General features: G+C 39.9%; 1 protein-coding gene across 3 annotated transcripts in view; it reads left to right on the forward strand.

The window, feature by feature from the left end:
• Positions 1–26,882, forward strand: part of PIK3CG (phosphatidylinositol-4,5-bisphosphate 3-kinase catalytic subunit gamma) — a 36,694-nt gene that overhangs the window by 222 nt on the left and 9,590 nt on the right. Inside the window, exons 1-9 of one of the 3 annotated variants that reach the window (XM_035334930.1) lie at positions 71–256; positions 6,513–8,528; positions 12,802–12,867; positions 12,966–13,191; positions 16,451–16,554; positions 18,849–18,995; positions 19,719–19,809; positions 23,808–23,938; positions 26,506–26,617. In XM_035334930.1, coding sequence (XP_035190821.1) covers positions 6,525–8,528; positions 12,802–12,867; positions 12,966–13,191; positions 16,451–16,554; positions 18,849–18,995; positions 19,719–19,809; positions 23,808–23,938; positions 26,506–26,617 — 2,881 coding nt within the window. In that variant the 5' untranslated portion in view covers positions 71–256; positions 6,513–6,524. Of the gene's footprint in view, positions 1–70; positions 257–5,034; positions 5,240–6,512; positions 8,529–12,801; positions 12,868–12,965; positions 13,192–16,450; positions 16,555–18,848; positions 18,996–19,718; positions 19,810–23,807; positions 23,939–26,505; positions 26,618–26,882 lie in introns of those variants that run through there. The other 2 variants (XM_035334942.1, XM_035334939.1) reach the window with 2 other exon arrangements.

Consider the following 26,882-nt stretch of genomic DNA (forward strand, 5'->3'; position numbering starts at 1 on the left):
CGGGACGGGACGGGACGGGACGGGACGGGACGGGACGGGACGGGACGGGGATCCCGTAGCGCCCGGGGCCGGGGCCGGGCCGAGCGGGGCGGGGAGGCCCCAGCGCCGGTTCCCTCTTCGCCCGCCGTGTGATTGGCGGCGGCTCCGGAGCTGCCTCCCGCCGGCCATGGAGCCTCCCGCCCGGCCCCCAGCCCGCTCCGCTTCCCGCTGAGAGGAAGGCACCTGCGCGGAGCCGGGCCGCGGCCCCGCCGCTGCGGTGAGTAGCTCCGTCCCGGGGGGCGCCGCTGGACCCTGCCCCAGGCCGGCGCTGCCCGCCGCGGCCGAGCCTCGCAGGGGACCGGCGGGGTCTCGTAGCTCCGCGGCCCGGCCCTGCCCGGCCCCCGGAGGTGGCGGTGGAGGTGGCAGCGGTCGGGTTTGCCCCGCACACAGCAGCGGCGGCCCCCGCGGGCGCACGGCGCCGGCCGCCATCTCAGGGCGGGGGCCCCGCTCCGCCCGGGGCCGGGGGAAGGCGCAGCCCCGGGGCGCTGGGGAGGCTCCTGGCCTCGAGACCCCCTGCAGAGGGTGTGGGGGATCGTCAGCCGGCGTCTCAGCCTCCCAGGAAAGGGCTGAGTCAGGCTTAGGTCGGCTGGGGCTTCGCTCGTCGCGGCCTTGGTCGTGGCCCAAAAGAGGAGTCACAGGTTTGATGCAAAGCCTGCTAAAAACCGCTGCTCATACACCGAACCGAGCAGTGCGAGCTGAACGGGGCTGTTCTCTCCGGTCTTAAGATCTTGAGTCAGCTCTACTGCGAGGCAGCTCCTAGACAATAAATAACTGTATTTCCTCGTCTCACAAATAGGAATCTCTTGTGTCTGCCTGGCTAATGTAGACCATAAAATCTTCCCTGACCAAAAAAAAAATGACTGAAGTCATCGCTTAGGGCATTCTGGAGTTGGATTTCAGTGTAAAAATCAGATCATGCAGTTAAAGATCACTATATGGAAAAAAGAGGACAACTTCAAAGGATAGGCTGTATCCTAACGGGGTCACTGCAGGAAGCAAGCTGTGGTCTCTGTGTTTTCAGGCTCCATAAAGTACTGGTTTAAAGGTAGGTCACCTGTCACTTAGATAACCAGAACTCTGCCAAACTCCCCATCTGAATTTTTGGAACCAGCTGGAAGTTATTGTTTGATTTGGGGTATCCATCCCAAATAAATAACTTTAGAAGAAACCAAAGTATGCAGAGGTTTGTAGTGAAGATAGGGGGGTCCTGAAAATATTTATAGTCCTGGTAATATTGCAGTCTGCTGCACTGTACGGACTTCTGACGGAGGTGTTGAGGTGTGTCTGTCTGCTGATTACTATACTTTCTGATGAAGAACAGGACTATATTATTGGTGAAGTTTACTAGCTAATGGGAACCTGCATTGTTTTAGCTTCCTTGAAAGTTAGTAGTTGCTAGCGGATTTGACAAAAGAACTAAGCAAAATGATTTTTGTGGCTGTGTTTGTGCTTAATGCGTTAGTGCTGTGTGCAGTCTGTGTAGTTTGGGGCTGCATCATAATACATACTTTAGGGAGATAAATTTTACTCTTATCTAGCAAATGCAAAGCAGTCTCCTACAGAACAATGATGGCAAGTAGATGTAGTTTGTTACTTGGAAACCTTTGGGTCATGTCATTTATGCTTGCTTTTTTCTGTGTTTATCTTGAAAGCTAGCTTTATCTGGAAGTGTGAATGTAAATGGATTATTATTATATTTGCATAACGTGTGTGTGAGGTAATTCTTGCTCTGATAGCGCCTATTTTCTTGTAGGTTATATTGTCTGGGAAGGAGTTAACATTAAAATCAAAACACTAATTTATGGTTTTCACATGGTGGATTAAACCAGAAGCAGAAACTAGTAAGAAAAAAAAAGGCATTAGAATAACTAGTAAAGAATAATCAACTAGTAAAAATCTAACACAGTAGTAACCAGGCATTGCAACTTGAAAGATCCATTGATTTTTTTAAAACTTTTTTTGGTAGCAGAATGTATGAAGTAACCCACCATAATACCACATTGTCTTTTTAAAGCACCTTTCAACCAGTGTTCTCAAATCACCTAACAAGTTTACTCATGAATTTATCTCCTAATCCTGCTGTGAATGTTTAAGTCCTGGTTACCCTTACTAGCAGTGGTTGCATTCCCCTCCCTTCTTTTCCTTTCCCTGCCCTACCACTCCTGCAAGTGATGAGTAAGATCGGGGAACTGATCCAGCTGAAAATTAACCAATTTTTTCTGTTGCTGCTGTGATCAGTTTGCTGAGCTGAGTGGTGAGATATGACCACGATGGGAGATGAAGGCGAGCCTGTTTGCTTTTCTCAGTTACCTTTTACAGGCCCACCTCCTCCTGCTGCATTGCACCCCATAGGATTCATGGGCCAGCGGTGGGACACTTCTCCTGATACAGGGAAATTCAAAATTGTGGAGGCTTGTAAGAATTAGAAAAACAAAAGAGTTCATTTTTTAAAATCCTTATCTTGGTATTCTTACAATAGGCATATGCAAAAAGTCAATACTGTAATGTGAAGTAATGCTTCAGCATGACAAAGGTTTTAGGAAGTTATTTTAAATGATCTTCAGTTATAAAAATTTTCTGATGTATATAAATGAGGAAATACATTTGGGCCTTGCCCACACGTGGATTAGCAAGAAATAGGTCCAATTTTGGCATCACTGTAAGAACGGGGACGCTTTTCTGTCTATCATTGCAGAGACAGAGGTTAGAGATGGGCACCAGTCCGACAGGGGCAGAGGTTAGGGATGGTCATTGGTCCAAAAACTGCCTTCTGAAGCTCATGAAGAGGGTTCAGAGCTGGACTGGGGATGGAGCTGGACATCTACCGTGGACTAGACACAGCAGGCCACAACCCAAACGAACGTGGGAGAAGAGCGTCTTGCACGGGCAGTTGCACAAGCGTCACACATTTTGCATTGTAGCTGATGCAGTTTGCTGGGAATATCTCATCCTCTCACAGTATTGCTCTCCTGGACTTTTTAAGTGGATAAAACTGTCAAATAATTAGAGCAGCTGAGCAGCGTACAGGGTAATTCTCTGCTGCCTGAGGTAGAGATGCTTCTTTTGAGCATCTTGATAGTCATGATCAATGGAGAAGAGCCAGAACAGCTTAGCAGGAGATGGAATATATCTCTATATGTTTGGTAAGTGTGTGCTTATGTGCATATCACATGGTGGCAAAAAAAAAAAGAACATTTTAAACAGGCATGCTGTCCTAAGTCTGGCAAAAAGCAATGAAACTGCAACGAGTCCAGGTTTACTTGAACGGTCAGCACACGGACTGCTGGACTGAGGGGTGTTTGTGAGAAAAGTGTGTTACCTGTCGGAATGAAAAGTCACACTGCTGATAGCTTGTGTTTAAATGAAGAAACCTACATGAAGTTCCTGACTGTATTACGTGTTTTAGCTATTATACTTCAAAATACAGACTCTACAAAAGTGCTGCAAAGTCAGGGAATGTCAAAACAGGTTTTGCAAACACATTTCCCCCTTTGACATTGCTCCATTTCTTTTCCTACATCTCCAGCTCCTTTTCCTTTGTATTTCATACTGGCTGCTCCTTCTCCTCCACAATCCTGGGCACTGCTATTGAGGTTGAAGGGTGATTGCTCAAGTTTTCCAGCACCATGCACATTTTTTCGGCCAGGAGGCACAGTGGGGAGGAAAGTCACGTGTAATGCTGGGATCCTGCGGAGGCTGCAGCTGATGAGAGCTAATGGGCTGCACGTGCCCAAACGATGAGTTATGGAGATGTTTTTGCCAAAACCAGTAGACCTCATGGCAGTGGCAAAATGTCCAGGGCTCCTTCACAAGTTCCTTGAGAAATTTCAAATCCTGACTCTAAAAGATAAAGGTAGCGGGGACAGGGTGTGTTTTCCCCAAACTCTCTTCCAGAAATATTGTAGAAAAGAAAATATAATCTCTAAGAAGAAATCAGTCTTAACTGCCAAGCAAAACAGTGCTAGGGGTAGGAAGAGTTACATACTCTGGAGAGTATTTTCTTTTCTTAACCTTGGCAAAGTGGTAATTTCAGAGGTTGTGCATGGCCCATTAGAGGCAGTAAGAGGCTATCAGATTTTTTTTTGCCAATACAGAGGGAGTTTTTTGTTTTTATTTTTTCTTTTTAGTAAGGATGGTGTCTAATGAGATAAAAAGAAAGTGTATCTTAAAAAAAAGGCACCATCACTTCACTGTTGCTAAAATACCTTTCAGTTGTCTTGTGTTTTTTTTCTCCTTCTTAAAGTCATCGTTTCTGTAGCATACATTCTGCTTATTGCTCTTCAAAATAGTCAGTATTTCTCTGGAAAAATCATAGGGAAAAGAGTAAAATTAGAGTTTTTACTGTCTTTCTTTTCTGATTTATAAATGCTTTCCCAAATCCTTTCCTGTAGGGATTATTTTTGGCAAAGGAACAGCTCTTCAGGTTGTGGTTCATCACAAGAATTAAGGTTGAAAGTCCATAATTTAAATGCTTTCCAAATCTTAAGTCATAATTTCCAACGGGTTTCACTGGGTATAATCATAACTGGATGAGTTAAAGTACGAGGAGGGAGACTGCCCAGTGGTTCTGTCAATGAGGCTGCCATGCAAGGTCCTTGGAATATACCATCTCTGTATGATGCTTGTACAAAGATTGGCTTAAAAAAATGTAAATTATTTAAGTTGGGAGTCCTCAAAGGGCTACCACAATACAAATAAAAATAAGGACACATTGCGGATTGCTTTCTTTTATCTAGCATTATTTATTCAACTCTTGTAATGCAGTTAGGTTCCCTAAAATATATTTTATCCTCACACTATTTTAAAAATGTTTTATTTAGATTCATCAGTTTTACCACCCAAATTATTTTTAGCAGTCTGTGCCTGTGATAAAGACAGGCTGTAAGCATGTCTTGTATGCATGTGTGTTAAAATTAAATTGGTGTACTGCAAATGTGTTTTTACTGTTGTAACAGGAAAAGCATTCTGACTTTTTTTAAAAATGAGCAATCGTATGTATAATCAACTTGGTTAAAACTTCCTTCCTGGTAAGTGCAGCACTTCCTTTGCATCTGGATAGGAGGGCGAGCAAGAAAAGCAGAACGGCTTAAACAAAGAATTTTTTGTGTGAATGATCTTCCTTTAAAAAAAAAAAAAAAGGAACTTAAGAAATTAAACAAATGAGTCGTCTTCAGAAATTCAGCCTTTATTTGATAAGCAGGTAATATTTCCTTGTGTTTTGTTAGTGAGAAAGGTGGTGTCCACAGTTGTTTGCTTTCCGGGACTTGAAAAAATAATTGTCGTTAGCTCGTTATATTGTTTCAGTTTAAGATACTTTTATCATCGTATTCTGTTATCTGCTAGGGCATCGTTACGATGGCGTATTTGAGTTTTTGCAGCAGATACAGGAAGAATTTTTGTAAAAAACATTATCTGAAAAAGATGTTCATGTATCGCTGTAACTTAACTTTACTCAGCTCGTGCGAGTGCATCTGACAAACGCCGCCTTCCTCTCCCAGGCTCTTGGTGAATAATTTCCACTTTAATATTGTTTAATGGAGATTAACGGTGAACAACAATGTTTTTGGTTTACTGAAAGCCAATATGGTAAACTATTGACATTCAAAATTGTTTTACAGCTGGTTTAGGTGTGATGGGATGTATAGGGTAATAAAATGTCATAGAATGATAGAATGGGTTGAGTTGGAAAGCACCTTAAAATCATCTAGTTCCAACCCTCAGTTTAGGACTTTTTTCTTCTGAAACAAAGTAATAGTTTATAATCAAAGTCCTGGCTTTTGAGATGGTTGGGTGTTACCAGTCTGGTGAATTGATTAATTTTTAAAAGCACATCTAAGGGTACTAGGCATGAATTCAGATGCATATTAAATAATTGTCTGAAGAACTAGGTTTATGAATCTTAAGGGTCTTTTGGGGGGTGTAAGTCCTTATTCCTCATCACTAAGAAGAGAGGGAGAGGAAAATGGGAGTCCAGTCTGCAAATTGTTTTGTTCATTTCAGCCTTTCCTAGAGCTTGGTAGGATAGTGTTGTGCTCATACACATTAATGTGTCTTTTGATTTCTATGAAAATCCACTTATGTTGATACCGACAACATCAAAACAGAAGAAGCAGCAAAAGAATCAATGTGATTAAAGAGGAGCAAGAGCAAGTCAGTAGGGCAGAAATACACAGTCAGACCACTTACTCTTAGTGAAATCTGGAAAGGCTGTTTAAAAGCTCTATTTTAATTACTTAATCATTGGTTGTTTTTTGTTGTTGTTGTTATATTTGGTTTTGAATTGAATAGATTACATCTGGAGTGGTTTATATAAATCAAGTTTTTATGATCAGAAATTAAGGGGAAGAAGAAATTTAAAAAACACATACCAGGATTCGGACTGGCCTGTGATTTTAATTATGAATTAAAAAAAAAAAAAAAAGTAAAGAAAAATGTAGATGAGAAAATAATCAAATATTTCTATGTTTTGCTAGATTTCTTCTGGCATGGAGTTGGAGGATTATGAACAGCCTGTTGTTATGAGAGAGGAAAACAAGCGAAGGAGAAGAAGAATGAAACCTTATTGTACATCAAGTAATTTGTCATCAATGGAACTGATAGCCATTGAGTTCATTTTACCTACAAGCAATAAACATACAAAAATACCGGAAATGATGTTACTCGAAATAGCTGGAAACTGTACAGTTGAGCAAATGAAAGCACAGATTTGGATGCGTGCAATAGAGATGAGCCAAACCACAGACTTCTACCATGCATTCACCCCGGATCAGTTCATTCTCCAGTATCAGAAGAAGGGGCAATGGTATGAAATTTATGATAAGCATCAAGTATTACAGACCTTAGACTGCATACTGTACTGGAAAGTGTTACAGAAGAAGGTAGGCAAGATATATGTTGTCCAGAAACAAAAACCGTCAGAAGAAGTTCAGGAATTTCAGCAGCAGCTTAACAATTTAATTGGTTATGATGTTACTGATGTGAGCAACGTGCATGATGATGAACTAGAATTTACCCGCCGCAGATTAGTCACTCCTCGAATGATCGAGGTAGCCTGCAGGGATCCTAAATTGTATGCGATGCACCCATGGACTACATCTAAGCCACTCCCAGAGTATTTGTTTAAGAAGATCACTAATAATAACATTTTCATAATCATACATAGAGGAACAACTAGCCAAAAAATTAAAGTGTCAATAGATGACACTCCAGATATGATTCTCCATAGCTTTTTCACAAAAATGGCAAAGAAGAAATCTTTGATGGATATTCCTGAAGATCACAGCGAATTGGATTTCGTTCTCAGGATTTGTGGCAGAGATGAGTACATTACTGGAGAGACACCAATCAAAGATTTTCACTGGATAAGACAATGCCTTAAGAACGGGGAAGAAATCCACCTGGTATTAGACAACCCCCCCGACCCAAGCGAGGATGAGGTTCAGAAGGAGGAGTGGCCATTGGTGGATGACTGTACAGGAGTTACAGGGTATCATGAACAATTGACAATAGATGGAAAAGATCACGAGAGGGTCTTCACTATCTCTTTGTGGGATTGTAACAGGAAGTTTAGGGTGAAAATAATTGGCATTGATATCCCAGTTTTACCAAGAAATACTGATCTTACGGTGTTTGTCGAAGCTAACATTCAACACGGGCAACAGCTCCTTTCGCAGAGGAGGACTTCCTCAAAGCCTTTTACTGAGGAGGTTCTGTGGAATATCTGGTTGGAGTTTGATATCAAAATCAAGGATTTGCCTAAGGGAGCACTCCTGAATCTTCAGATATACTGTGGTAAAGCACAGGGATTGTCCACAAAGACGAACCTTCAGTCTCATGACTCCCCCAACTCCGATTCGAAATGCAAAACCCAGCTTCTCTATTATGTAAATCTTCTGTTGATAGATCACCGTTTCCTGCTACGAAGTGGGGAGTATGTGCTCCACATGTGGAAAATCCCAGGCAAGGGGGAAGAACAAGGAAGTATCAATGCAGACAAACTCACATCGGCAACTAATCCGGATAAAGAAAACTCCATGGCTATCTCAATTGTGCTGGACAAGTACTGTCACCCAATTGCCTTGCCCAAGCACAGGATAACATCTGACTCCCAGGGGGACAGGACTCGAGCAGAAATGCCCAACCAGCTTCGCAAGCAACTTGAAGAGATCATTGCAACTGACCCACTTAACCCACTTTCTCCTGAGGACAAAGAACTGTTGTGGCACTTTAGATATGAAAGCATAAAGCACCCCAAGGCGTATCCTAAGCTGCTTAGCTCTGTCAAATGGGGACAACAAGAAATAGTGGCCAAAACATACCAGTTGCTAGCTAAAAAAGAGGCGTGGGATCAAAGCACTTTAGATGTTGGACTCACCATGCAACTTCTGGACTGTAACTTTTCCGATGAAAATGTACGAGCAATGGCAGTTCAAAAACTGGAAAGTTTAGAAGATGACGATGTTCTTCATTATCTTTTGCAACTTGTGCAGGTAAGGGGTATTTGCATTCTTGATCTCTGGCTTCTGAGAATATTTGCATTACCACATAACCATTCCCATGCCTGTAAGTGGCCCTGGTTTTGAAGTCTTTGGTCTTTAATCAAAGCAGTGGTACTAACCAAATTAACCTAAAACATACCTTCCACTTTCATCTTTTGTCTATGTTATTATTTTTGTAGTACCATTGCCTTGTGTCCACAACAGTGTGTTTTTCTGAAAATTATCAACATTAGCATATGTTGGGAGCAAATCCCAACTGTGCTATCTCTAACCCTGGTCATGCCAGGTCTGAATCCCACAGCACTGACAAACTGTTGATCAGCTTTACCAATTTTTAGAGAGAAAGAAAGCAAAAGCAGATGTTAACACAGTGAAGGCAAAATAAAAAACAAGTTGGATTTTAGGTCAAGAATGACAGTGTAGTTACGTAATATGTGGCAATGGTCTTGGTCTGTTAAGGGGGCCAAATTTATTTAGAAGGTTCTAAACAATTTTTACAGTAAATAAAAGGATGTTATGTCTCCATACATAAAATTAATTCATTCTGGGAAGTTGCGTGGAAAAAAAAAAAAACAAAACTGTTTTTAATGGAAATGAATCACCACTGTATTTATTTCCAGTGCTTTGTGTGTGATCTGCTAGATGAAATGCCTGGAAAGTTTATAGCAGTTATCCAAGCAAACTGGTTGGTTTGTTTTCCACAAATGGTGCTGGAGCTAGGCAGGCTGTCAGCAGTGAAGTCAAGTCTGATGGCTGATGAAAGGTGTAACCCCGCAGCCCTTCGTGGGAAACGTGTCCCCTGGAGCACGGCGACTCCGCAGGCTTCCCAGAGCTGACAGGTCTCTGGTTCGCATGGAAGGGCTGTCAGCCTGAAGAGCAGGAAATACTTTTTTTCAGAGAATCAGAGGACAGAATTGGCATTTTAAAAAAAAGGAAATGCTGCAGCCTGGGAACCTGTGGGATGGGGCTTTTAATTTACGTGTGCTCCGAGAGAGCCCTGATTACTGCAAAAATGCAGTTAGGTTTTCAGACTTTGCTGCACATCAGTAATGCTTTAAACAAGCCTTTTTAGCCTTGTCTTCGCTTGTCTGAAGATCAGGCTCCCCAGGCAGAATTTATGCACTTATGCATTAACCAAAGGAACCACTGTGGTTACCTCATTGGACCTCCCACAGAGCTGCTGCTATATATACGCTTGGCTGCAAGGTTTGCAGTCTACGTGTGGCTCAGCAATTTTCTTTGCTTTTGTATCCAAATGAGAGGTTTGGGATGGTGATTGGTTCATGTCAAAGTGCCTAAGAGAAGGGGGGGGAAGGATAATCTTTTTAATGTGTTTTTTAAATGATTTGCTTTCAGGAAATGCAATTCTGAATTATTTTAAAGAGAATCTCTCTCTCTAACAGTAAATGAAATTAGTGTAACATAAAGTCATAGTAGTTTAATGTTACAGTGCCATTTTCAGTAAGAAACTTATCATGAAATTAAAATACTGTCATCCCCAAAAGGGAAAAAATTACTAGTTCCCAACTTTCATCTCTCAGCTGCTCTCTTGTCTTTTCTTCCATAGCTAATTACAGAGCATAGGCCTTCAGCACCCTGCAGCAGAGCATTGATACCACAGCGTATTTGAAAATCCACGCTTTTCAGAGAATGAATGAATGTTAGGCATTCCTCTGCTCTGATAGACACATCCAAGATGACTCTTCTGAAAATGGTCATTGCTTTCCACATGCATGCCTTTTTGAAAGCTTTATGGCTTATGTCACTGAGCACAGGATATTCCCATCCTACCTCCCAGCACAGCTAGAAATCAAACATTTTATTTGCCGACCAGCTTATCCCAAACAGAAGTAGCCATGCTGTAAACAAATCCACTGAACTTCCTATAAAGGTTTGTGGTTCTCTGTGCAGTTGATAAAACATGGTTAGGATAGTTAAAACACAGCAAAATCCATTGAAAAACAAATACCAACAAAAAAAGATTGAACTGTTTCTATATGGCAGTGAGTAAAGGTTTTCTGTTGGTGAATCAACAAGGCATTGGCATGCAGGGACCTGATGAAATGCTAGCAGACCTCTTTTTTTTTAATGGCCACCTTCTATTGTTGGTATTCAAATGTTGATAATTGCCTCTGAAGAAAAAAGAAAAGTTGGATTGACATTTTAAAATAATTATTTCTAAAACACAAGCGTAATAAGGATACTCATAATGCATGTTTTTAATATTCTTTTCTGTTAAAATACATTTACAACCTTAATATAAGGAGGTCTTGTTTGGAAACAGTGGCTGGTTGTTTGGCTGTGTTTCGTTCTGAAGTTGTTTTTCAGGGATATACAGTACAAACGTTCAGCAAAATGTATACCAGAAGGAGGTTTGTGATAGCCTTTCTTGGACCTGTAAGCAAATCCATCCAAATTTATGCATTAATCTTTGCTTTTGGTTGCCTTATTGCAGTGAAAACCATTTTTTATTAAAAACCCTCATACCTCATAATCTCACAGACAAGGTAAAAGGTTGTATATATCTTATAATCAATTTATAGTGAGCTCTCATTATCTTTCCTAAATAAGATACTGTTGCTTGGGGAAATAAAACAGTATTGCAGAAATGGTCAAGACAGTTCTTGCAGAATTATGAGACTCTTGAAGGGCAAGTCTGGTGCTTGGCTTTCTTGAAGGTCATTTAGCAGCTGGAAGGAACAAGTCTTCACAGCTTTTTAGAGGTTGCTTCATTCTAGAAGGTTGACTGAAAAAGCTTGATTATTTTTTTTTTTCTCTTGAAGAAACCCACAAAAATATTTGCATTTTCAAAATAGTGTTGATATTTTAATACTACTAATAAAAAATACAGCTCTGTACTGCAATACTTTTAAGAGTTCATAGGACCCTGTGACTTGTTTGATGAATTTTGTAGGCCTCTCTTGGTGCCTTGGTTGCTTCTTTGCAAGCTGTAGAGCAGAGTGGTCTTGAAAGAGCCATTATGTTGCATTGAATAGCTATCACTAGAGGTTGGCATACTTTGATGCTTCTAAAAGCTGAGCATAGTACACACAGCAGGCTCTCTGCACATCCCTTTGTCCTTAACCTCCCTGCTTGCTGGCTCGCTGTTTCCAGAACCTGACACCATTCACCAACCACCTCTGTCCACATGAGGGATTTTGTGACTGTTCAGAGATTGTTTGCTTCTTATTTCTCTTTTTGTATCACAGGATATACATGCCTACCTTTCTTCCCCATTTGCCTTAATACCTTTCTTCTCCATTAGCCTTAATATGATCCTTCTTGGATCTTGACTCCTTAGATCAACAAGAAAGAAGCTGCTGGAAAACCTACTTGAAGTGGACAAGTTCCCCACCACAGCCCAGTGCCTGAACATGTGACAGGTGTCTTTTCTTACAGGCAAGGGCGAGAATAACAGTAAAAAAAAAAAAAAAAATCCAGTCACATTGTTGACTTCTTGTTTCCACCCTGTGTTGGCAGTAGCATTGAAATATCTGCAGGCTTGGGTGGAAGGGAGTGGCTGTTTGAAGAGAAAAAAGGTCTGTGTTCATAGAGTCATTAAAAAAGAAAAAAGCTCTAGCGAAGTCTTCCTCTTAGTTGTACTCCATCAGAATAGGGCATGTATCAGAGCCTTCCTTCCATTTTGGGGTTCGTTAGGGACTGAAGGGCAGAGGGCCTGAGATGAGGTGCACTGAAAAGCTGCTCCTCCATCCTCTGTGGCTGCTGTTAGCGCTGGGGAACAAAGCCACGAACCCTGGTGCGTGAGTCCTGATGTGGTGGGTTTAGTCAAAAAGTAGTGCTTCCAAATTGAAAAAATTAATTAAAGAATGATTATAAGCACATAATTTCATTTGGCAATAACCTTTTCAAGCACTCTCTGTGTCAGGCAGACTGCAGACTGTTCTGATTTTATTGGTTTTTGCTGTGGCCTGAAAATGGTGTTGGGTTGTTTCACTCGCATTCATGAGCTGAGATGGGTCTCACTGGTTAGCCAGCCCCTGCCTTGCTTTTATTTGTTCCATCAATAACAAATCTGAAAATAACTTGTTGCAGATAGAAGGAGCTTGCTGAATGAAGCACACACACACACAAAAGGCATTTCTTTGTTTTTTCAACTTTGTTTTCTCCAAAGGCCTGTTTTATTATAGTTTCTTCTCTTACAGCAATGTGTTCTGTATGTCATCTGTGAAGTATTAAGTGCAACTATAAAGTGTAAGCGCCTTAAATATGTTACTAACACGTCTTCTCTGTTTGTGTTACTCAGGCTGTGAAATTTGAGCCGTATCATGACAGCGCATTAGCTAGATTTCTGCTGAAACGGGGTTTGAGAGTAAGTACTTTAAAATAGAGCCAACTCATGCTAAATTCCTGGCATTCTGTCAAGAAATCGTCACATGTGCTAATTGTAATGTTTTACTTCACCTCTAGAACAAAAGAATTGGTCACTTCTTGTTTTGGTTTTTAAGAAGCGAGATTGCCCAGTCCATGCACTACCAACAGAGATTTGCTGTGATCCTTGAAGCCTATCTTAGGGGCTGTGGAAAAGCAATGCTACATGACTTCATGAAACAGGTTCAAGTAATTGAATTGCTGCATAAAGTCACAATGGAGATAAAATCGGTTTCTGCAGAAAAATATGATGTCACTTCTCAAGGTATGCACTAACAGGCGTTTCTACATTTGTAATAGTGTTGTTTTTCCCTTTGACTGTGAAAATATAGACATCAAATTGTACTGTTTATTAAAAAAAAATCATAGATGATGCTGGAGATATCTGTCTATATAGATAGTCAAGGGTGCTGTTAGTGCTTTTTAGAAAATGCCAGTGTAAGTCGATAGTGATTGTACTAATAATACATTTGTTTGCTCTTTCCACCCCAAAAAGGAGGAATATTAATATTGTAGACTGTACATTTTCATGCTTTTACTTATCTTCATGAACCTCATGCCATGCAACGGGGAGGTTAAGATCTTGTACATATCCTTTAGTTCAATGCCAGCACTGAAAAAAGAATCAACCCAGGACACAAACATTAACTGGAAATGAACAAAAAATGATACTTGCCAAGAAACACAGCCTTATCCTAAGCAGTCACTCCAGCACCCTTGGCAAGACCATGGAGGAGTTGAGAACAGTCTGCTAGGTCACAAAGAAGCTGGTGGATCAGCCATGAATCAGAGCACGTCTTTGGTGCTTTGTGATGTGATGAATAGGAGTCCTGTGAGACACAAATGTGGTATTGTTGCTTTCAGTTCCTGTAAGCACTGCTTTGGAAGCAGTTTTTTTTTTTGTTGTTTTGTTTTGTTTTGTTTTGTTTTGTTTGTTTGTTTGTTTGTTTGTTTTACCGACTTCCTTAAAAGCTTTTTTGTCATCATTCCTGTTAGTTGCTTGGAGCTGGGACTAAGTGCACGAGACATATGGCAATATTCACATTCTGAAAGCAGTAGAGAGAGACCAGCTCTTCCTGTGTGTTCGGCCTAGTATGTTCTAGGCCACAAAGTCCTTGGTTCAGAAAGTCATTCATGGTCACGTGGAGGTGGCTGGGGTGGTGGTCAGGATGCCAATGTTTGTGCAGACCTTGTCTGGAGAAGTGAGAAGTCCTCTGAGGAACTGACTTGTGCTTACCGGCTGTTAGGAGATATTGTTTGGGGTTGAACATTTCTGTATCAAAAGCATGGTATAAACACAGAGCATTGGGTAGGTACTGCCTTTGTTACTAAAATCGTTTGTCACTTGAAAAAGTCACTTTATGAAATCACAAAGACATTTAAAGGGAAATATGCATTTATTCTTCAATATATGTGATATCAGTTACATTGCCACATAATGTGAGTTACAAGACATGCGTATGAAATATTCTTTAAATTTATCTAAAAGTGCTATACAATCTAAACACATTTGGTCAGATTCAAATGTTTCAGAAAGAAACTTAGAGCCTTGTAGATGTACATCTGTAGCAGCAGTGGTTTCCATAATGCATTGTCTGTGAAGGGTATGTGGGAAAAGAAGAAAAGTTTCAAGAGAAAGCAATCACATTAACACCCACCAGATTTTGAAATTAAAGAATCCCTGTATTTAATCTACAGCAGAACAGTTAGAGAAGTCTTACATAATTGACATTTCCACTGAATAAGGCTTTCATTCAGACTGTCCTACATATCTAGTTTAATTTATTCTCAGATTACTGAGGATATAATTTTTCCTATGGCATTCTATACTTCTTAAAATTTTTTAAATGTATTTCCTAAGCTTTCTTGTTTAGCTTATTGCTTATTTGCCCTATCACTTCTAATACTCTTATTTATTTATATTTTAAGCCTGAACACTTTAGACTGTTTCATTTCATTCTGTCACGCAGACTCCTCTAATTCTTGCATATATTTTTCTTCCTCGAGTGCTTGTGGATGTTTTATTTTTTTTTTTTAAATTGCTTTTAGGTCTGTGGTACTCCAGTAGCAATCATGCCATCAAACTTTCTTTCACTTTTCATGTAATCTCCTTGTTTTTACTTAAACATAACAAGCAATAATAAATAAGTTCTTAAGATCATAATATTACCAGCTTAGATAGGATTGTCTGCTTTCATCACCACTGTATTAGATGATTTGTCTTCCAAGTATGTGCCTTTGCAGCTGTTTCTTTTCCTAAAATACGTAGGGCTTTGTTCTTAAGCTAGGTCAACTTGGAAATGGTTTTAGCAAGTGCTTTCACTTGTGTTTTAAAATCAGCTAATGCCTAATTTTTACTATTAGCTCCTGTAGCTTCCTCTCAGATTTTTTTTAATTTTTATTTTTTACCAGAGTCACAACAATCATCTGGCTTTTCTAGGTACTTCTTTTGTAAAAGCATTTAGAATAAGTTTCACATGTATATTCTGTGAATTCTCTTGGCTTGACTTTCTTAATTTGATAGCAGCTTTTGAAAACTCTTAATTTTGTATATATTAGATATCCAGGTCCATGGCAAGCTTTCTCATTAAAATATTTTTTTGCTTTTTAATTTTTAGCACCAAAAGTTCCTGAACATGTATATTCAGTCTCTATTGTGTAGCTCAATTTTTTTTTAGAGTAGCATTCAGGTATTTCTCCTAACAAAGGGTAATATCAAATGTGTTGCTTATATTGCTCATGCCTGTTAGCTGAGGTGAGCAAAGCGCGTCATGTGTGGTATTATGCATGCTGCTTTAAGCTGAAGACTCAAAAGCTTGAGGTTTTATGAATGGAGAGATTCAGTTTGTATGTAAACAAAAAATCTTGTTCATATAAATAAATAAACTGCAAATTTTCTTCTTCCTGGAATGTGAGATTAACAAGGCTGCAACTGGAAACCTTGGACAGTAAATTCAGTATCTCTGTAGCTGAATACCTTATGGTTATAGTATACAATACTCCAAGAATTCAAAAGCCATGAGTCTGGCTCTAAGTGCAGTTAGAGGTCAAAATAATGGAAAATGCAAGATGCTTTTAGTTGCTTCCTCCTTCTGAGCCTTTAAAGTAGATATATCAATTTTTCTTTGGCAGTTATAAGGTCAAAATATATTTTTGTGTGTTGTGCTGTGTTCTTTTGCTCTTTTTAAATGAAAGATGACATTTTAATGTAATCTCCTAAACCCTAGAGATAGAGTCTTCAGAAGAACACCAAGCACTGTGTAGTACTTTCAACATTGTGTAGAGGGCTCATGATTTGTGAGGTGCTTGAAGACTTTAGCATTAAGTGTCTGAAACAGCCCCATTCATAAAGCAAGTTAAAGAGTTTTCCTTCATTCCTCGAATCAGAACATCCTTGAGGAAAGCAATTTAAAACTAAACGGGGACTCTTTTAGCTAAATCATGATGCTTAACAAGTTTGATTAGCTATAACTATTTTCCTTCCAACTTCTGATTTCGATGACTTTTCTTACTTGCAATTGCAGTTATTGCACAGCTTAGACAAAAGCTTGAAAAACTACAGAGCAGCAAGCTTCCAGAAAGTTTTAGAGTCCCGTATGATCCTGGGCTAAGAGCAGGAGCCCTAGTGGTAAGTAGTACAAATCCTTTTTTTTGAAAAAGAATCTCCTACCTGCAAGTATGTTTCATTTGGTAATTTTTATTTTTATTTTTTGCATGAAATATGATGATATTTCATGGCTTCAGAAAGATTTTATTCCCATAGCTAATAGCATTTTTCTAAATGTAATTACATGCTACCATGCACTGAAACAAAAACACCATAGAATCCTAATCATTAAATGTCAATTAAATTCAGGATTTAACCAGGTAACTGACTTCTTTTTACATTAAATACCTGCATAAAACTGTTTCAGTTCACTTCAGGGGCTTTGGGATATTCAGTTTCTGTTACTACATTTACTTTCTCTCTTACCTTAAAGATGTCTCTGACCTTCACATGTCATTAACGTTTAGGTCCAGACCATGATCTTACTAGACAAAGATGTCGACCTTAGCTATTTTGATTTTTTTGATATCTACATGTTGATTGTGCTGCTTTTATTAGAATATAAATTAGCATTTTGTTAGAAACTTATTAAGAAACACTTTTTTTTCCTGTGTAGCTTCCTACAGTTTTGTGGTGAGATTATGAGGGCTCATGCCTTTGCATGTTTTGCAAAGTTAAAATCATGATTAATAAAACAGCAGATGTGTTGTGAAAGTAGATTTGCTCTTGGACCTACTATGCAATGTGAGGTTTGGGTGAAGAAGCACAATGAAGATCTTTGGATTCACTTGATGTGGAGCGAGAGGGAGCCCACAAGCCAGTCAGTAGGGTACTCATCTGGGTAACTAATATTATTTCTCCAGATCTGTCTATGTTTCTGTTAAATAAACACATGCCTTTGTGAGCAGGCTACAGCCTAGTCTATCTTCAGACTGAAAGGGCTGCACACCTCCCAGCTGGGCACGGCAGAGGTACTGTGAGAACAGAAGTCAATTCAAACATTATTTACGAAGGAATATAAAATTTCTGACTTGTTCAAAATCTTAATTTAAATATTAATCAATTTTTATACTTTTATACTTTTTTAACATTTAGACTTAATGTATTTAACTTTTTAATAAAAGATAGACTTCAAAATAAATTATATTTCAGGGTTTTCTATTTTTCCTTCACAATAGGAAGTGTGTAACCCTACCAGGACCTTCCTAGATACAGGAAGCAATTGATTTACAAAAGAAAGTAGTTATGTCCAAAAATAGATGGGCTACAGCCTTTTTTTTCCCCCTTCAAACTGTATGAACAGAAACATTTGATACAGCAAGCTACATTGGAAGCTTTAATTTCATCTTCATTCTAGCAAGTGTTACTTGTCCATAAGCTTAAAATCCTCTTAACCTGAAATTTGAACATTCTAAACCAGATATTAGGAGCAAAATTGGTGTTTCTAGTACATTCAAAGATAAGCATTTCTTTTCTTAAAAAAATTAAATAATTAAAAACTGTTTTCTTTCAAACTGCAAACTCAGAACCTCAATCTACAAAACACAAATATTCCAAAATACTCTTTTTCTAGCATTAATTCTGTCAGCTCTCAAGCACTGGTGTACAAATGTTTTTTTTTTTTAGATGCTTAGATCTAGATTTAGATCCTAGATTTTAGATACCTTTACTGTACATGGTTGTGTTCCAGCAATGACCTAGGAATTCCAGGATAGAAAGTGTTAATACTACATTTGTATTAGACATGATTAGTTGAGAAAATGTGAAATTATGTAATTTCTTTAGTTTTATTGCTGAACTTCTAAAGATTAAACATTTAGCAAACCTAAACGAGTGTTTATTCTGTTATTTTATTACTTATTATGCTAAATTACTTTCACAAGTGCCATTTTCCACATAAATTTGACTGAAAGATTTGCTTAGGAAATTGAATTAAATCAAGCACTCTGGAATAACTGAGGTGACTAGAAGTCATGAGAGTAGATGATGTGGCAAATTGCATTGGACAACTATTATTTTCCTGGTTTGCAAAGCAGCTCTCAGAGTGCTATTGCGAAGTTCAATATTTGCCAATTATGTCAGAAGCTTTTATTCGTGGTATAAAAGTTCTTTCTGTCTGAAGCAGATTTACAAGTTAAACCCAGTTTCAGAGAGTCAAGGCATGCTTTTCCCTTTATCATGGAGGGTGTTAAAAGCTTTGCGGGTTCAGTGATGTTTTCTGTGGCAGCCGAGTACCATTCTTTACATGTCATTTCGGTGTGTTTTGCGTGGTATAACAGGTTGGAGGTTTGTGAACTACTCAGTAGCTGATGCATGAAAAGGTTAGCTGTGTTATGTTGGAGTACAATGCCTAGCAATAAACGTGTCTTTCACAGATAGAAAAATGTAAAGTAATGGCATCTAAGAAGAAGCCCCTGTGGCTTGAGTTTAAATGTGCAGATCCAACAGCTCTATCAAATGAAACCATAGGCATCATCTTCAAACATGGAGACGACCTCCGCCAGGACATGCTTATTTTACAGGTATGACAGCTAAAATGCTGTGTTATAGTTATAAAGTGAATAATGTGAATATTTAACTGTTGCTTTACTTTTCAGAAACGTACACGTTTTCTTTACTGTCCACATAAAACAGGAGGCTGTCTTTCATTTTTTAAGCTGTATGAAAAGCTGATATTAAAACTAGATCTCCTTTTTGGTACTACAGTGTTTTATGTTACTGCTACCCTGTTTTTTCCTGCCATATGCCATCCATACTCCAAATTTTGGTGTTCTAGAGAAGGAATCTGTTATTTAGTGCAAGATGGCCTGGTTTTCTGAAGAGTTTTTATGATTTATTTATGCAATGGATGAAGTTACAAATGAAAAAGAAATCGTAGGGTACCATTGCTGCAGTAATTTTTCATTGATTGTTCTGACAAACTGGCTTGTTAGCATTTTTGGTGGTATTTATGGAGGAAAATGGGTGTACTTACTAATGTGTTCAATCTCATATCATGTAGAAATCATACAAGATACTTATTAATACTTTATAAAACACTAGAGAGTGCCTGAGCACAGGACAGGTTAGGAAATATAAAGCCTGGTCCTGTAAGTGATAATCTTAAATGGCTGCATATATTTTATCTCTCAAGCTGCAAAATAGACAAGTAAGCTCAGCCCTGTCTCAGATGGTGTTATTTGTGTGAGTAATGAATAATGCCCAAACAACTTAAAATAACAGTGTATAAATTTTGTTTTTACTAGATTCTTCGAATTATGGAATCCATTTGGGAAGCAGAATCATTGGACCTCTGTTTGCTACCATATGGCTGTATTTCTACAGGGAACAAAATAGGTATGAGATCATGCTCACTGTAATTAGAAATTAAAAATATCATATATTCATACTTGGCATGAAGAAGTAGTGAATGACTTATTCCAGATGTTTTTTAATGTATTAATAAGAATGAAGCAGAGAAAATGGTTAAAATAACAAAAGATTTGTGTTTTTTCCTGACCTAAAACTTCATACCCTGTACTACATAGAAGCAACAACGTTAGTTCACAGATGTTCAGTCAGTAGTCCTCATTGAGCATTTGGAAACACAGCACAGATCACCTATTTTCTAGAATTTATGATGGGAGAAATCAGGGAGTTGCTTTTGAAGCTTCCAGGAGAACCATGCAATGGTTTGTGGAGCAGCCTAATCAGCTTTAGAAAAGTCCATTTACACGCAGAAATGCCAAACTGACATATAATTTGTACATTCTGATGGCTCCAAGCTGACTCACTGTGATTGAGTTTGCATATATTATGTATCCTAGCACATCCACTTTGTACAGTTTCCTAGTATCCAGATAATACAGAATTGTTTGTAGAGTTAATTTTACTGACTGGTTCCTGAACAATTGGCTGGAGAAAAACCTTCTCAGTGTAGAAAAATTGACCATGTCCAAATGAAGCAATGGTGCTGAAAAGAATGCTTTGGCAGGTATAAACCATGCATCAGTGAGATGGATTAACAAGTGCCATTTACTCAAAGTCTGGACATGTAAAAATTAGTAGGTTTGTTAACTCCTGTCATTTGTAGTTAGCAATATGATAGTAACTGCGTGGATAGATAAAGTAATGATAATATAAATACTGCCACATATCTCCTGTGATCTCCAGCTTTTTACATTTTTCTTTCTACAGTATATTTTGCTTTATGGATTGAAGAATGATGAACTGAGTCCCAATAAAATTAAGATTTTTTTAATAAATATCTGCAATGTACTTCCTCTCTAAAATACACTGCCACATAAAATTTTTATCGTCCTTTCTTTTGGTTTCAAGATTTCTCAGCAATGCAGAGAACCCAGTCTCGCTGACAAAATAATTGGTTTCATGACACATAAGAGTTTCCTTTCTCCTAATACAAGTGTTTTAAAACTAAGTAAGTCATATTGATAGAATTCTAACGAAGTAAATGGAACATGATATATCAAAATAATAACTGCACTTTGACTGTAAATACAGTGAGTTGGTTTTCTTTTTTTTTTTTTTTTTACCCTTATGTAAGTTATATATATATAAAAAGCTATTTTCTTTTAGACAGAGTTCAGGATTTTGTTTAATTTTATTTAAAATCATCTTAAGGCAATGTAACATATTGAAATAATTGGGGAAAATGCAGGAATTTTGCTAGTGACCATAGCATTCTCGTATTCAACTTACAGACTTCAGTTTTCTTTCATAAATTCTTAATTGACTCCCCATTCTTTGATCTTTGATTAGGAAATAATTGTTTGTTTTCCTACTTGCATGGCAGAGATGTAAGAATTTAGCATCCCCCCAGCACCACAGTAGGGGCATGGTTAATCACATAAAGGCTTCTGTTCAGTTTGCTGAGAATACCTGCAGCCTAAATTAGTAATACCCAATTTGGGACGCTTTGATGTAGAGCTTATGCTTGTTTGGAACAGAACCAAAGAGTGGTGACATGCAAACATTACTTCATGATACTCAATTGTGGTTTTCTTCCAAGCTGCTTCTTCCCTACCTCATAACATTTCCATGAAACTTGGGACATTTTCTGTATAAGGACAATACCACATTTTACACTGAGTGTATGGAGACATACACTCAGTCTTACAGTTTTCCTGACACCTGGCTGGTATCCTCTCCTGTATATCCTCTCAGTCTGCTGAAGACATCTGCATCTAATGCAGCTTGCACTTTTGGAAACATCTGCCCTTTCCACTGCTGCTGCCAAATAGACCTCAGGAGGAAGAACTTTCTTTTCCATGTATCACCGGTAAAAGATCATACCCTATTATCTCTCCCCTTGACACTGCCATATGTTCCTGGCTCTGCAGAGCAATTATCACTACTTACTAAGCTGTATCACTGCCAAATTGAAAAAGTTCAAGCTGACATATAACATAAAAATCACCTGCTTTAGTACCACAGATCCCTAGAAACACTGTGGATTCCTCCCAGTTGAATGCAGCTCAGTTGAGATCCTCTATCACAGTAACTGAAGCCTTCTCTAGAACTAACCACACCTACAGAGAGACAGATCTGTATTTAGAGGGATTTTCCAGTAGAGATTTACTATTTCAGCATTTTATTTTTATTTTTTAATTTTTTACCATGGTGCTTTTTACTTAGGCAGAACAATCTCTACAACATTTTGTGTAGGTTTGGTATCAGTCTTTTGGCACTACAGTGGAGAATGATCAGTAAAGGGTTTTCGTGAGCATCTGCTTTAAAATCTGCAGACTTTTCACACTGCTAATCAATACAGCTTTGCTGGGAGAACTTGAAAATGAAAATGAAAGCAGAGCATGCCTCCTGCAACAGCTCCACTCCCCTGGAATCAAGAAGCTGTTGACCAGTAGAGGGAGGTTTGTGAGCACAGACAGGGGAAGCCTTTCAACAGCTGGAATGTGATCTGGAGCTCACTGAGGAGGAAAACAACAGCTTGACAAGCACAAACCAAAATGCAGAGTTTTAAAATTTTGTGGTGGTGGTTTTTGGAGGTCATATTTCCACAATAGTTTAGTTACAAACAAAACCATGTCTCTTTCATGACAGAGGAAACACCACCGGGGAGAATTTATCTATGCATGGAAGGCAGAAGAGAATTTATGCATGGAGCAGAAGATTACTATTTTTTTTTTTCTGTTACTGAAAAATTTGCACATAATTCAGTACTTGCAGAAGGGTAGGACTATGAATAGATAGGAATTCATCTGTTTCAGATAGTCAAACCGAATCCAAATCAGAAACTGCTTTGAGTCACTTCTGAGAGAAAGGGGTATTTCTGTTTGGCTGCTTATCGTTCAGCTGGAACAGAGGCCAGGCTTTTAACTAGAAGACACTGTTGAACTTGAACTGGAGGAAGAACACATATTTCCAGTTACCAAACAACTTCAGCTAAAACCTGACTTTCCCTCATACAGGCATGCACAGTATAAGAGGAGACTGCATCTGCTGGTCTTGGCTACCGTGCAGTGTTGTATTGCAGCCTCCCTTTCTGCTTTCTCTCTCTAGGGTACCCTTTTTTTTTTTTTTCATGACTTGTTAGTATGAACGGTAAAAGTCCATGTTTCTGCACATGTTGCTGTGACGCACTGATTTGCTTTTGTTGAGGATCTGTTCAGTTTAGGGACTTCCACCCTTGTCTGTTGTTGACCCTCCCGTGGCCGGTGGTAGCACTGTGGTTGTTGGATTGTGTTTCTCTCTTGGTGAAGAACAGTGTGTTCCTACTGACTTGTACCAACGTGTAGGCCCCAATAGCAAGAGTTTTCCACCAGCAACCCACTGGCACGCTGCTATTCCTGAACCTTTTAGTGTGAATGCACATGTAAGCTTAAATTGGATTTACTGTGGGAGGGCCCACAATAGCTCTGTCTGCATCACTGCTCCTCTGGTATCACTTTTGTTTCCACGCTACCCCAACATTGTGGGTTCTCTTCAGCTCCTCAAATCAGTGAAACTGGAGAGAAGCTTTTCAGAAAGTGGATGGTACCTGGGCTCCTGCAGGGGATCAGGACAGGAGAGGTAGTTCCTCTGCTTAGGAAAAGCCTCGTGCAATAGGTGTACACTCATCACGTGATTCTTTCCATTTTAAAAGGTTTTACATTCTCAAGGAAGAGTTTAGGATGCCAGGGTAGCTCGGAGCTCTGACTGGCTTCAGCTGTGAGTGGGCAAGAACTACTGTTGCTTGTAAAATAAACAGCTGCTCACAAGCAATGAAATTATGTGGTTGGTATAAAAACTACAGTTTAAAATATTATTTAGCATATTGTATATGCTTAACTGTACATTTAATATAAATTATGGCTTTTCTCCCTTGCTTTCTGTAGGAATGATCGAAATTGTGAAAGATGCTACAACAATTGCCAAAATTCAGCAGAGTACAGTTGGTAACACCGGTGCGTTTAAGGATGAAATACTAAACCAGTGGCTGAAGGAAAGATGTGTCATTGAGGAGAAGGTGAATTCTTTTGATTTTTTTTTTTTAAATAGGGTGTTTTGGTTTAACCCTTCAGGAAGCTAAGCACAACAGAGCTGTTTGCTTACTCTGCCCCACAGTGGGATAGAGGAGAGAATCAGGGGAAAAACATGTAAAACTCATGTGATGAAATAAAGACAGTTTATTAGGAAAGAAAATGAAAGAAAAACAAAACAAAAAAACACAAGTAATGCACAATGCAGTTGCTCACCACCAGCCAACTGATGTCTAGCCAATCCCCAAGCAATGGTAGCCCCCTGTGGCAGACAACTCCCCCAGTTTTATTGCTGAGCATGACATCCCTTTGGCCAGTTTGGGCCAGCTGTCCTGGTTCTGTCCCCTGCCAGCCCCTTGTGCACACCCACTGTCCTCACTGGCAGGGCGTTATGAGAAGCCCAAATCCTTGACTTTGTATAAGAACTACTCAGCAACAACTGAAACATCTCTGTGCTGTCAACATTTTCTCCTAAATCTGAAACATGGCACCGTACCAGCTACTATGAAGAAGATTAACTGTACCCCAGCCTAAACCAGGACATAGGGTTTTAAAATGCACCCAACCGAGGGTTCCTAACCGTAACACGGTTATGTTTACGATTTTGTTACTTAAGTGAGTTTGAAAAATCCATTCATTTTCCCTGTGCTCAGCTGTGTCTGTGAAAGAGCCTTCTGCATCCAGCTGGCAGCCGGGCTCTTGAGTAACAAGATGCTTTAGAAATGGCTCCTTTGTCAGTGTTATTTAGAAGTGATACATGAGGAGCAGATTGAAAGGACATCTAGGAGCACTGAGAGGCGGTGTGGTTTTAGAGTATTTTAAGAACAGGTTTGGGTACTCACAACTCCTTTGCTTAGGAGGCCAGTTCCTTATTCAGTGGATAAGGAGTTGGCTTAAAGGCTGCACCCAGTGAGCTGTGGTCAATGGCTCCACATCTAGGTGGAGGCCTTAATGAGCAGTGTCCCTCAGGGGTCTGTCCTGGGACTGGTGCTGTTTAATATCTTTATCAACGACATAGAAGGGGGGATTGAGTGCACCCTCAGCAAGTTTGCAGGTGACACCAATCTGAGCGGTGCAGTCGATACCCTAGAAGGAAGGGGTGCCATCCAGAGGGACCTGGGCAAGCTTGAGAAGTGGGCCCATGTGAACCTAATGAAGTTCAACGAGGGCAAGTGCAAGGTGCTGCACCTGGGTTGGGGCAATCCCAGACATGAGCACAGACTGGGAGAGGAACTCACTGAGAGCAGCCCTGCAGAGAAGGACTTGGGGGCTCTGGTGGACGAAAGGCTCGACATGAGCCAGCAGTGTGTGCCTGCAGCCCAGAAGGCCAACTGCGTCCTGGGCTGCATCAACAGAGTGGTGGCCAGCAGGGGAGGGAGGGGATTGTGCCCCTCTGCTCTGCCCTTGTGAGGCCCCACCTGGAGCCCTGCATCCAGGTCTGGGGCTCCCAGCACAAGAAGGTGGTGAGGCTGTTAGAGTGGGTCCAGAGGAGGGCCACAGAGATGCTCAGAGGGCTGGAGCACCTCTACTGTGAAGAAGGGCTGAGGGATCTGGGGATTTTCAGTCTGGAGAAGAGAAGGCTCTAGGGGCACCTCATTGCAGCTTTTCAATACTTTAAGGGGGGCTTATAAAAAAGATGGAAAACTTCTTGCTCAGGCAGATAATGACAGAACAAGGGGGAATGGTTTTAAACTAAAAAAGGAGAGATTTAGATTAGATGTTAGGAGGAAATCCTTTACTCAGAAGGTGGTGGGATACCAGAACAGGTTGTCCGGAGGAGCTGTGGATGCCACACTGTGTTTTTTTGTTTGTTTGGTTGGTTTTGTTTTTACCAAGCTGGGCAGCTGAACTCCACCACAGCTGCTCTCTCACTCCACCTTCTCAAAGGGAAAGGGGGAGAAAATACGACGCAAAGGGCTCAAGGGTTGAGATAAGGACAGGGAGATTGTTCAACAATTATTGTGATGAGCAAAACAGACTCAGAGTAGGAAGACAAAGGTAATTTATTACCTGTTACTGACAAGCTAGAGCAGTGAGAAGCTAAAAGCAAACTAAAAACACCTTCCCCTCCATCCACTGTCTTCTATGTCTTCTCCCCAAGCAGCACAGGGGAACGGGGACTGGGGGCTGCAGTCAGTCCCTGACGCTTTGTCTCCACCGCTCCTTCCTGGTCCCTCTCTGCCCCTGCTCCCAGTGGGGTCCCTCCCACGGGATGCTGTCCTTCCTAAACTGATCCTGAGGGGGCTGCTCACAGGCAGCAGCTCTTCAAGAGCTGCTTCCATGTGGGTCCATAACCCCCCCCCCCTTTTCCCCTTATTCTTTCTCAGACGGTTTGGACAACTGCACGCTTATTTTATTAGAGCTGAGGTGTGGAGCCACAACCAGAGCAATGTAGGGTTGTGATCTTACTCTCTGCTGTGCAACAGTGTTCTTTTTAAGACAGTTTGTTTAACTTTTGCTTGATACACATCAAAGGCATATGAATTTGAGAATGACTGAAGAAATGTTAGTTTCTAGCAGTGAAGCATTTAACATCTCCAAAACCTATTTTTAGTTTCAGGCAGCTGTGGAAAGGTTTGTTTATTCCTGTGCTGGATACTGTGTGGCAACCTTTGTACTTGGAATCGGAGACAGGCACAATGATAACATTATGATTACAGAAACAGGTGAGTTGGGGCTTGTTGGGTTTTTTGAGAATTTCATAGAAGATGCAAGGATTGTCTACACTTCACTAGGTTTATGTTTTAATCTAGTAAATATTTAATGTAACAATAAATGAAGAAAAATAATCCAGTTCTGTCAGCATTGCTTACAGACTCAGGTACTCGTGTGACATTGAAGCCTATCATCACGCCTTTTGGCCTTCTTATAAGCTCTAGATATTTATCATAAATGATGCTGTTCTTTTCCAAGGATGAGTTTGTTCCAAAC

This window comes from Oxyura jamaicensis, chromosome 1 (genome assembly GCF_011077185.1).
Source record: "Oxyura jamaicensis isolate SHBP4307 breed ruddy duck chromosome 1, BPBGC_Ojam_1.0, whole genome shotgun sequence".
NCBI classification, from domain to species: domain Eukaryota; kingdom Metazoa; phylum Chordata; class Aves; order Anseriformes; family Anatidae; genus Oxyura; species Oxyura jamaicensis.